At 34.4% G+C, this 13471-nt stretch overlaps 1 protein-coding gene across 1 annotated transcript; it reads right to left on the bottom strand.

Moving 5' to 3' along the window:
- Nucleotides 1–202: 202 nt before the first annotated feature.
- Nucleotides 203–3931, bottom strand: LOC111920706 (kinesin-like protein KIN-10B). Its single transcript, XM_023916275.3, has 11 exons — nt 3423–3931; nt 3155–3323; nt 2656–3046; nt 2352–2557; nt 1393–1675; nt 1136–1296; nt 1005–1051; nt 887–908; nt 728–790; nt 591–629; nt 203–460 (listed from the first exon to the last, which is right to left on the bottom strand). Exons 1-11 carry the CDS (start codon nt 3668–3670, stop codon nt 416–418), a joined length of 1674 nt encoding a protein of 557 aa, XP_023772043.1. The 5' UTR covers nt 3671–3931; the 3' UTR covers nt 203–415.
- Between the last annotated feature and the right edge of the window lie 9540 nt (nt 3932–13471).

Below are 13471 nucleotides of genomic sequence, written 5' to 3'. Positions count from 1 at the left end.
GTTTAATTTAGTTTGAGCTATTTGACATAGATATTTCAATGGCACTTATTTGGATCGGATCGAGCCACTTCATTCAAACATACACCTCTGATAGAATCATATATGAATACTTATCAAATTTAGACATCTACCTTAAAATAAAGTTACAATGGAAAAAAATGCCTATTATGTCGACGTCAATTTCGTGGGATTCCGTTGCAAATGAGCACAAAATTAAATTCCATTTTGTCGACGTCAATTTCTGGTAATATGAGTTACATTCTACAAACCATACACGCAATCCAAATAATTGCAACATGATTGACTTAGATGTGGTAATACAATATTACCACCATCCATTATTTTGCTACCTTATCATCAAACAACTAACATATTTCTTTCTCTATCCTCTCAACAACCTAGTGAAAACTTGAAATCAATCAAACAACCCTTTCGCTGTTCTTCCAAACATGTTTCCAACCTGCACAAAATGTACAAACAGAATTTACATTTTGAATCAAATATCACACATTGTAAAACAAAAAACATCTACTTGAACCTATGGTTTTCTTTGTGAAGCATAAAAGGGAGAAAAAAAAAACTTATATTACCTGTTTGGATGAAATTCCAATTTTCTCCAAATCATTTAGCTGCACGCAAGTATAAGTTGTTAGCCATCATAACAAAAATAACTAACGTTCAAATTCATATAAGAAATTAAATGAAACCAAGTTATGGCATGACATACGGATTTGAGTGGGGTCATATCTCTAAGCTCAAGTATGTATTCAGCCATCTTTTCTCCAATTCCCTGAAAAAATAAATTCACAGGATAAAAAAATAAATTCACAGCTCAAGTAAGTATGTAATAATAACTTAACTTGTTATAAAAAGATGTGAAAATTACCTTCAACTGTAGAAGCTCTCCCCTGGTTTGGAATCCAAAAATATAGTTGAGAGTTTAGCATTTAAATTCTCGCATAAATTAAAACAAACAAGAAATTGTCAAATTGACTTTAACTTACTTGTTCGCTGTGTTTAGGAAGTTGACGTATTCTTGGGCGAGAGTGCTCTGTGATTGAAATTTCAAAACATTATGAGGATGACAAGCTAAAAATAATAATAATAATAATAATAAATGTTTAATCGTTTTTACCTTCAAATTACAACTCATTGCTTTGAATTTATTAAGTGGAGTGTCTGTTTCATCCGCAACTGAGTCGTGTTTAGGAGTGATTGGATCAATAATGTTGGAGTTGATGGGAAATAGCACTTTCCTTGTTGGTGTCATTTTCAACCCTTTTTCAACTTGTTCCTCTGATACACACGAATTTGTAATTTTGCATGCGTAACAAAAAAAAATAATAATAATAAAAAAATAAATAAAAGAAAGAAACAAAAAAAGGTGAGTACCTAATGTGGCAATTGGCTTTGGTTTTCCAGAGCTCTGGAATGTAATGTGCTTCTTCGTAGAGCTTATAGAACGGGGAGTTGTAGTGAATGGAATATCATTTTTTGTCTTTCCTTTAGATTCGAGCCATACCCTAAGCTTTTCCTCCATGTCAACTTCAGTCCCTCGGGTATTATTATTATTATTATTATTATGCTTCTGAGCAGAGTGTAGAAAGTTAGAGACACGTCGGGACCTTGCTGCCAAACTAACTGTATGGACAGATTGTTCATACTCCCCTGGATTCTGGTAACATAATAACCAACAAATTAGTAATTGCAGTTAAATAAAACAAAGAGTAAATTACACAAATGGTCCCCATGGTTTGGAATGATTTACACGTTTGGTTTCTAACTTGTTGTTTAAATTTGGAAGGTCCTTACTGTTTGTTTTTTTGTTATACGTTTGATCCTGTCTTATCTAAAAAAATTATTTTGTCATTGATTATTTAATTTATAAATAAACATACCTCAACTCTAACCCCACCTCATCTTATCTTATCTAAAAACCCTATTTTAATTTATTTAAATAAGAGTTTTACACGAATGGTCCTTGTGGTTTGGATAATTTACGTATTTGGTTGGAAGTGTTTATATAAATAAATTAAAAAAATCAAGGGTAAAATAGTCTTTTCAATTAAGACATCAACTAAGTGCATAATAAAAGCAAACAGTGAGTTAAAAAAATAAATTAGGAACCAAACATACAAATCACCCTAAACTATAGGGATCATTCGTATAATTTATTATTTAAATAATGACATAATGGTCCAGGTAAGACAAAGAAAACAAAAATAACATTAGGAGCTTTCCAAACTAAAAAAGTAAGTTAAAACCAAATATGTAATTACCCTAAACCATAGGGACCATTTGTGTAATTTACTCTAAAACAAAATGGCTAAAAAAAAAGTTAATGAGCTTACGAGGCAAGCGACCATTAAAGCATGATTTGTTCCCCCTAAGGAATCTTGCAAAATCCGTGTGAGTTTGGATTCTCTATACGGAATCCGAGTATTCTTGTTATTGAGCGCATAAATGACGTTTGATAATGCAAATAGAGACTGATTAATTTTTTGACTCTCAATAAGTCGAACACCTTCATTGCCACTTCTCCTGTTATCTTCATTGCCTGATGAATGGAAAAGTAACTATATTTTATCAACTATATCATTATCAACTAAAGAAAATACTTTTATATGGGTATGTTTTTTAAAGAAGAAATTTAACCTGCTAAATCAATGAGATTTAGTTTCCCAATCAAAGCACCATTTTCACAAGATCTTGAAACAGAAATGACGAGTACCCCATGGCTTCTACTTGAGACATCATTAAGACCTGTGTGTGCAACTTTTCGCCTCTGTATTCCACGAAGGAAAACGTCATGAAAATCAGACATTGAATATATTGGGATTTTGGATAGATTTCTGAGATGAGGATTCCCTTGTTTATCGTCTAAAATGGTAATTTCTTTTGGTTTTGGTGTGTCTTCTAAAAGATCATAACATCGATCCATGTAGATCTCGTAGTATGAAACTTGTACAGTATTCCCAATCTTTTCACACATCGAGAGGATGCTTGATGTAGCCATTCGCATCAAACCTGGCAACTCATCACTTCCCTGTATCAAGTCAAAACATTTAGGGTTTCAACTCAAAATCAATTGAAAATAAGTGAATGGAAAACGAATCAGGGGATCAAAATTAATCAAGAAGAGAAGAACACAAACCTGCATTGTAAAAGTTTTTCCACTACCGGTAGCTCCATAAGCGAAAACAGTGGCATTGAAGCCGTTTAGTACAGCAGGAATCAGAGGCATCACTTCTCTTTCAAAGATCCGTATCAGATTGTTATCTTCTTGACCATAAAAGGAATCTAGCTTGTAATTTTCATTCCGACTGCGAAGAAATAACATCATTTCGTGTTTTAAAGTTTCCATCCAGCTAAACAAACTCGGAGAGAAAGAGGGGAGAAAATTAAAGAGATCGTATACATACCAAGAGTGTGGATCTTTGAGTCTCACAGTAACTTCTGAGGCAGATTGTAGTGGTGAATCAAGAACGGAGACACATGGTATTGATTTATCGATATCAGCATCATTTGACCTAGAAATCTCGTGAGGCAAGAATGGACGAATCCTTGCGATTACTCGCACCATTGAGGTCGAATCAAGAGGTAAATGCTTGTTTGGAGTGCGCTCTATATGCGATGTTGCACTGGAAGAATTTAGTTGAGGGGTTGACATTTGAAAATTAGCAAACACAGAGATGGAAAATGTTGAGATTTGGGGAAAAAATTGCAGCGAATGGATCGAGAGTGGTTAATTGTTGCAGAATTTGAGCAATTGGGGAGAAATGGATCGATCGTTCGCTAAAGTTACTGAAGCAAATGAAATTGGTGGTACTTTTGACCGTTGAAGAAGGGTTTGAAATTCGAATTGGGTGAACGTTGCAACTTGCAACTGTATGTGTGGAGTATCGTTATTCTAAATTCCCTCTGAAAATGAATGGGGAGTCGCGTGTGAGAATGAAATTAGTTAATTTGTTAAAAATCTTTAGATAATTTTTTCATATATTATAAAAGCCCTTAAAGTTTGCAAGTTTTTTCTGTTTTTGCCCATAGTTGTTTTTTTTAAGTCCATTAATATCTTACATTTGCTTTAATTTTTTCATTTATATCATTTGGGTTATCCACAAAAAAGTTTCAAATTTTTTTCATAAATTTTAGTTAAATCCTAAAGGTTTTTTTTAAACAGAAAAGTCTCAATATTTTGATGTTTTGCCTAAAGTAATGAAAAAGTTTTTTTTTTTTTTAATCTTTGAACATAGATTATATGATTTTTTTAAAATATTGAGATTTTTCTGTTTTAAAAAAACTTTTAGGATTTTATTGAAACTTTTGAAAAAAGTTTAGGACTTTTCTATAAATAACCTATATAATTTCACTGGTTTTTCTCACATTCGTCGGTTACCAAGGCCAGGTGGATGCCATATAGCCTCATTAACACCGTCAAATAGAAAACCCCTTTCCGTTTTGTAGCTGTTAGCCTAACCCCCCCCCCCCCCCCCCCCCCATCTTACATAACATTTTGTATTGTTCACTTAAACTTTCGAGTAAACACATAATCGCATCATAAAAGAGGGTTTTTGAAGAAGATTAGAGTATGTTTTCTTCAAGTTTGGAGCCAAATCAAGATAGTCTTCTTCGCAAGGTAAGTTCTTATTGTGTTCTGATCATGTGTCTTCTTCAAGTTTGTAGTGTATAATGTTTGTGTTTATGCAGGAGTGTGTAATGGCTTCGTCATTCGAAGGGTGTGTCGACCCTTTTGATGGCATACATGAGCATTTTTTGGGTTGAATGAAAATTATTTTGAGCTCCACGACATTTACATAGACCACGAACCACAACAAAAGTTTGTGCCAACACTTGATAAACGTAAGGATGTCTTCATAAATGTTCTATTAAGTGATGAAACCTACAAAATTATAGTATCGGTGACGAAATCAGAGCCCAAGTGTACCATGTTACTTATTGGATGAGTGATTAAGATGAAGATGAGCTAGTTAAAAACAACTATAAAATTCATGATCCAACCATCAGCAGAAGAATTGTTGCTAGACGTGGAAAGAGAAAGGAAGATAGTAAATTCCCTTTCAGTCTTTATATTGATGTATAAGGAAGATCTTTTTAGCTCAAAGCATTAAATGGTAACAATAAATGTTATGTGTAGTTTAAGTTTGGGTATATTGTGTCCCTGAAAGGATAAGAAGGCATTATATCACTGAAAAAGAAAGTAATCCAAAGATGAAACTTTGGGAAATGATTGTTAACATAAAACAGAAGGATACATGTGTAGTATCTATAGGACAAGTGAGAAAGGCAAAAAATGGGACAAACATTTGATAAAGCTAAACTTATTGAACATTATGCAAGCATATGGGATTATACCCCTGAGTTGTAAAGATCAGCCATGGGGTCCTCATGCCAAGTTGGTGTAATGACCAATACATATGGAAAGAATTATTTTTATAGGTTCTACGTATGTTTCAATGCATTAAAGTGTTAGCTGGAAAAGAGGTGTAGAAGAGTAATTGGGTTGGATGGGTGCTTTCTAAAAGGGAAGGTGAAGATGGAATTGCTAACAACCATTGGTAGATATGCCAACAACCAAGATTATCAATTAGCTTGGGTTGTTATTGATGTAGAAAAGAAATCTAATTAGAATTGGTTTCTTGAGCTCCTTACTAGTGATGTAGATCCTAATGATGGAAGAGGCTTGGTGGTTATATCAGATCAACACAAAGTAAGTTATTTTGTAAACTGTGAATCATTTTCAAGTTACTTATAAATACTTACCTATATCATGGTTTCTTTATAGGGTTTTCTTGAATCTATAAATGACACCTTGCCACATGTGGAGCACAAGCAATGTGCTAGACACATCTAAGTAAATTTTAGAAAAGCTTACATTGTGTTGGAGTTCAAGAAGGTGTTATAGGCTGTAGCTATGAGTTGTGTGGAAGGTGACTTCAAGAGACACATGGGTACAATTAAGCTGCTCGGTCATAGTACATATGAGCATGTACATTTTATATGCAAGTATACATACAATTCATATGCATTTTCATATGTATATGCATATTTATATGAATTTAAAACTATTCTTCTTCACTTTTAAATTTCCTACGAATTTTCATCTGCATATCAATATACATTTCATATGTATGTACATATGCATATACATCTCATATGTATGTATATCTTCATATGTATATATATATATATATATATATATATATATATATATATATATATATATATATATAATGGAGTGTTCAATTGAGAAAATTTATTATTTCGAGAACAAATTTGAGCCACATAATTTTTTTAAAATAAAATCATCAAACAATATGTAACATACCACATATAACTCCTATGGCTTGAAACTAGAATTAGATAAGTATAGTATGCAGGGAAGTACCTATCTGAAAGGAAGGTAACGACTGGCACATAGGGACATCGGTTTAAGCTCCCTCAATGGGTAGCTTTATCATATGGAATAGGTCTCTGGCTTGCTCCGTCTTCTCTTTGGTTCTCTATCGGAAAGAGTCGTAATCTTTCCTTTCTGTCTACTCCACTATTGATTCCCTTTGGCTCGCTCTGTCCTAGTAAGTCATCTCACTCTCCTACCTTCACTTTAAAGAAGGGACATGTCCAATGACTGCTACCTCGACATAAAAAATTTTGTTTTTATATTAATAAAGCATTAGTACATATTATTCCCATAAAACCAAGGTAATTTAGTTTTAGAATATCATCATCAAATCAGAGTAAATCATGGAATGCGAAACAGGTGGTGTGTGCGCTGCAATCATCCTGACCCCTTCCATTTGAAAACCAAGGAACTGAAACATAAAATAAAAATTGTAAGCACAAAGCTTAGCGAGTTTCCTAAGATACCACATACCACAAAAACATAAATCGCATATTAGGCCCCTTTCCCTCCATCGGGCCTCTCCCGGTCTCGAGTCACACTCGGCCTCGAGCCCCGCTCAGATTACAGATCTATCAATCACCCTGCCTAACCTGACATTGGGCCCTGCCCGATACACACATAATCATATAAACATATAACCTTGCTAGTCCATGCAATAATCACAAAGACTATAGCACACTATACAACCATCAAGCCTCTCCCGTCATCAGGCCTCGCTCGGTAAGCATAAAAACAACTACTAATAACTAGCATACAATATACTCATCAGGCATTACCTGGCATCGGGCCTCACCCGGTAAACATACCATCGCATAACACATGCACGAGTTACACAAACATCTAGCTTTCTTACATAAAAACCATGGGCCGGCTTTGATGCTTGCGACCTGCTAAACCCAATAAGGAGGCTCACCTCGCTCTGCCGAATCACATAGACGATCCATGGACGTTGGCTAACAGATCCCCGAATTGTCAATATCAAAACAACACCCAATCAATAATTGGGTTCCAATCCATAACCATAAATCCATACTTGGGTAAAAAGAACATTTTACCCTTAACCTAGCTTGGTCCAAAACTAATGCCCAAACTCACAATCTGAAAGGCACAAAAGCCATATAATCAACCAAGGCCCAAAGATGGCCCAATTTTCCAAATTGGGCCTAAACCCCTTACATGGGCCTTACCTTAAAGCCCAACCAATTTACCTTGTCCAAAACACTTATACTCAGATAACCCATTAATAACTCAAACACCCAAGCCCAAAATGAATACCAACCACGAAGCCCAAATGCAAAAATCCACCTTAGTAAGTATGTAGGGCGTACTCAATGACTTAGTGACTTTGCATGCCCCAAAAGAACCAATCTTCAAGATAAAGCATTATACTTTCACCAAATGGACACCATCTCATGCCTGGGGGATTCCAAATCCTAAAGGATGCAACTTTATGCATATAGAACCTCAGAAACACCAATAGTGGCAACTCATAGCTCATGGAGTGGTACCAGACCACTAGATCTCATTCTTGTGGCTAAAAAGGGACAAAAACTCACACAACATAGATCTAAACCAACAATGAACAAGATCAAAGCTTTGTACCTCAAACAAGCTGTAAATGAAGCACATAATCAAGATCCATAAGCTCTTCCTTGATCCACAACCTTGCATCTGTAACATCCCAAAAATCATGGCCAAAAATTTGTTTTTAATTATTCTTATAAAACTGTTTATTGAAAAACATCATCGATAACATATAAGTTCGTAAAACCATAATCAATATTCATAAAAGCGTGTCATGGAATAATAATAATATTTCAGAGTACAATCCCAGAACATCATAGTGCAGAAATCATGTGTGTGATGCGTTGCTACCTTGTCGGCTCCTTCCCCTTCGACGAAGAGGTACCTGAAAACAAAACTGAAAATTGTAAGCACAAAGCTTAGTGAATTCCCCCATCATACCACATACCATACATTAAACATACTGATGGGCAATTCTGGGGTGCCCGACTTACCCATGTCAAGTAGTTCTAGGGTGCTGACCTATCCTGACGGGCGATTCTAGGGTCCCCGACCTACCCATGTCAGACAGTTCTGGGGTGCTGACTTACCCTCTAGTTTATTCCAACCGGCTTGGGAGACTATTTCACCCCTATTACTACCACAAAAATCATAACATAAACATATTGTTAGGCATATCAAGGGTGCCCGGCCTACCCGTCGGTCCAATAACCAAACTTGGGGACTATTCCCCGCCTACTACCACTATCCCATATAACGTATCATGCTAGCATATAAACATATCAGGTAGTAGCTGATGAGTTTTGAGCACTACATCAATCCTATGGTGTACATGTAAACCCTAAAGCTTTGGATCTAGTTTGTTTAATAAACATGCAATAATCATCCAAATCTCATGAGCCCTAGATCTAGCATACAATAATCGAATTAACATATAAATTAGGGTTTAGGTCTAAGCTTGATTGTTATGTTGCAATAACAATCTCAATTCTTCTTGATCTTGACTCTTGAAAGCTTAGTGCCTCAAATGTTGCACCTCTAATGGAATCACAAACACCATGAGCAACAAGATGACTTAGGAGAAGGAGGAGAAGGCACAAAAAGTCCAAGAACCCTTAGGGATCACTTAGCCACGTTTTTGGGGCCTTTGGGGTCTATTAGGGTTATCATACAAGGAAACCCTAATTTGACTGCTTAAGCTCTAAGCAGCCCATATACTCCCTCCTTAGAAGCCTTGGACGAATTCTTATGGGTTTCCCCATAGATTTTGTCCACTCCAACTTCTATGGAGTCCATTAGCCCATTTATGCAACTATCTTATAATTATAATATCAGTCCCCTTTATTTAATTAATCTCTTTTAGTCACAAAATTAATTCTTGACTAATATGAATTAAACAATATGATTTCTCCTTTACTATATTATTCTTATAATATATTAATAAATCATAATTAATCATCTTTCTCCTTAGTTCATCCTATTAGTTGCTATGGTGAAGGCAACCCAAAAGGACCATGCTCATAATTGGGTCAAGTACATTCCAAAATAGTTATGGTCTTAGACACCTAATCCAACAGTCTCCTACTTGGATAAGTCTAATAACTATTTTCGACTACGACTTCAGAACCTGATCAACAATTGTAGCTTTCAAAAGCCGCTATCAACTCTGATCTTATCAGTAATGCGTCCTTTAGATAAGGGATCATATATTCCTCCATTCTAGATATCGTATGAACCGAGAAAGGTATTTTAATCATACTCTCTGTTCATGTGTTGTTTCCCAATTTCCGATTTATGATGACTAACAATAGACTACAATTGAACACATCAACTTAGTCCCGGCTTGGCCAAGTGCTTAGGGTGTCATCACTAAATCATCGAGGGGCCTACATATATCGCTTTTATCCCACTTTGGGTAAAAGGAATGGATTAACTTCGACTAAAATGCTCGCTTGTACCTACTCATCAAAACACACACAACAATATGTTTTATAACACCAAGTTATTGGTGCGTTTACATATTATCAATGTGCAACCAACTTACAGAATACAACTCACATATCTCGGTTTCAAGAATATAAGATATTATCGTCTCACCAATCACTTGTGATAAAATCCATGAAGCGATTATAGGAGCACTCATGAACTTATAGGAGCACTCATGAACTCTGCAACAAACTTGTGCTATCTCTAAACACTTTAGACAATCTACAAACAGATTCATAACAGTCTAGCTTCAATACCTACTTCTAAAGTATTTATCAACTTTGGATGGTTTGAATAACCTATTTATTCTAGAAGTCAAAACATGCAAAGTGAAACACAAGAATAATCGAATTCAATATGGCCCCAAACTTTTGAGTATAAATAAAACTCCTTTTATTTAGTCACCATATTGATTACACATTATTCATTGTATAATGTTTCGGGTAATCAACTTATTACTTGAATTGTAACAGCAATTGTCCCATGCACCAAGCATGCACACTATGTTTACCTATAGTCCTTACTTTGTGAAACAGATTAATTGAAAACATTTTCAATGATACTCCTTTCACAACTCCTAATCCCTATCATTAGTGTAAGAATACCAAATTCTTCCCACTATTAGAATATGTTTGCTTCTAACATTTTATGCAATGACCCTTTGTAATGTTACAGTACCAAAATCACAAAGACTTTGCCAATGAAATTACAAAGTGCTCTATTGGAGATTGCTACAAGTCAATTCCATAGATATGAAGTCTCTTATTCAAAGTACATTCTTTGAACATCCTTCTTGCATAAAAGTTTCTAATCTAGACATAGATTTTCGATATCCAACTCCCAATATGGAAACATTTCCATATTTGCCATATGACAACTCATTCTTAATAGATTCCTATCTATTCATAATAATGCCAATATGGTCCATCCATTACCATACTTCCAACTGCTCACAAGCGACCAATCCTTGGCGAACCTTAGATTGTCCTTGACAGTTGTTTAATTATTTAGTCTATCAGATTCTAGTACCTTTTCCCTCTTAATGCCCTAGGCATTTGGAAAATTTAGAATGTTCGAATATTACAACATATGCAATCGATCATATACCCATATGGGACACGATTCATAATGAAAAATGTGATACTTTACCAGTTTCTTGCTATAATATTCCCATATATAGAATTCATTTATGTTGAATCTTTTCAACATAACATCCATGTATGTCTTTTGACTAAATTTGATTAAAATTTCTTGATACAAGCTTTTGGATTTTGAAACAAAGTATAATATTCTCTCCCTTAATTATAGCAAAACAACTTTTCAACCCCTACAACTTTGCAAAGTGAAACTTTTGTTTTCTATAATTAATATTGCTAACTTGCAACACTTAAAATAATAATCATGCTCCCACTAACATGATGATTATATCCATACCATCATAACATTTATGCTCCCACTAGCTTTGACACGTATTCAGAAAACAGTTGAACTTCTAGAAAGCAATACTTATTGACTTCCAAAGTTCATAGTTCTAATATGATATGCTTCGATAAGCCTTTATCTAAGCTTCTCAAACTCATACACCTTTCCTTAGATAGCTCATATGCGTGTCTAAACAATTTCAACACTTATAGCAATAAGTCTTAAATGTTTAAACTAATTACCAAATCTCATAATTCGAACTATGAAGAGGGATGTCGTACTCATAATCGAATTTGAGAATGCAATTTGCACAATCGCTATCTCCTTAAAATCTCTCTTAGTGAAAGTGTTTCCTCACAATTCATTTTCATGAAGTGGACAGAAACCTTATTACTTAGATTTTATGGTGTATGTGCTCTTATCCATGTGAATTTTTCATAACCATAATCATAATATAATGTTTGTGACAAATCCAAAATCTTATGGACAATACTTTTCCATTCTTAATTTCTTGCCATCAAGGGTCCCACCATTGCTTCCAAGTTATTTAGTAGCTCACCTATACTATTCAATGTACTTTCATTGAACAAGGTGCTTGCCTTTATGCATTCTATTAAGAACTCGTAGAACTCATATACATAAACAACTTTAGTGGAATGGCACAAAAACAAGAATGTATTAACACGATAGGTTACAAACCTCAAGTCGTGTGCTAGTGTCTAATAGGTTTACTATTGATTAGTTCTTGAACCTTTTCAAGATCATTTAGACTCCCACTAACCTCTTGACATATGATATTCTCTTTGTCAAGATACATTTCTTGACAAACAACTATTCAAGAGTTAGTAAGGATTCTTATCAAGAAAAACATGACACACAATTGATCGTAGTTGGTCTTTGTCTTATCCAAGACATCACAACTTACCAATTTCAAACGTGTAAGAGTAAGAAAAACAATTTTCTACTTCACATTTGATTAGTGTGTTAAAACTTCTTAATATGTGTCACTCAAGTCACAATCTTGGAGTATGACTCTAAGACTTGATTTTGGAACGAAGTATGACTCATCCTTTTTGATTTAACCATTTCAATAATTTCCGATTCCTCTTATTAGCCATACTAGTGCACTAAGGTGTCCTTAAAGTATTAATTGTGATATGGTTTCATAATCAACAAGATGATCATAAAACACGATACTAAAGTACTCTCCCATCTTTTTAGATTGGAGAAACTTTTATCTTTTTGCTTATTTGATTCTTCTTATTCGTTCCGCCATTCATTGAAACTTTTCAATGATTCAGAATTATACTTAACCTTGTGAGTATAACCACATTTACTAGACTTTTAGTAAATCATGATGAATAATTTTGTTGTTCTTTGTGGTGGACTTGACTAGTGCACAACATTGTTTACCAGTTCTCCTAGTGCGTCCCTTGACTATTTGTCAATGAGTTAGTCTTAATTTTCCAAATATGAAGGTTCTCATTCATCATACAATACAAGTTGTATGATTCCCTGTTTCTTTTGGAATGTAATGGTATGAATTGTGAAAAATTGATATTCTAATGTAAAGGTATCTGAGTATGAAATGCATATTTGGTTTAATTGCAATTGTTTGGGTTATTGTTGTAATTTTAGGATGTTTAATTATGTTTCTATGTAATGTTAGGATTCACTATTTCTTATGGAATGTACATACCAAATAACTATAGGAAACTGCATTACAAACCATACAAAAGTACATACCAAATAACTATAGGAATCTGCATTACAAAATATATTCCAAATAACATTATAAACCATACCAAAGTATGTCATAGTTTTTGACTTTCCAAAAAATTTACAAAAAGGGAAATTGTTACCCAGAGAGTTATATAAAGCCAACAAAATGACTTTGTTACAAAAAGGGCTACCATATCACAATCATTTGCCCTATTCTAAATTAAGTGCTTTGCTTTCACTCATCCCAAATTTGCTCACCACCTGCTTCTTCAACTTTAACTAAGTTATCCTCTCTGATGGCTTCCTCCTCCTGATTTGTTGGGTGTTCCTTATCCTGTTTTCTTGGGTGTTCATCCTCATGATTTCTTGGGTATCCACATTATTCTGTGTCTCTTC

Source organism: Lactuca sativa, chromosome 9 (assembly GCF_002870075.4).
Source record: "Lactuca sativa cultivar Salinas chromosome 9, Lsat_Salinas_v11, whole genome shotgun sequence".
In the NCBI taxonomy this organism is placed as follows: Eukaryota; Viridiplantae; Streptophyta; class Magnoliopsida; order Asterales; family Asteraceae; genus Lactuca; species Lactuca sativa.
This window is presented reverse-complemented; position numbering and strand designations above follow the sequence as displayed.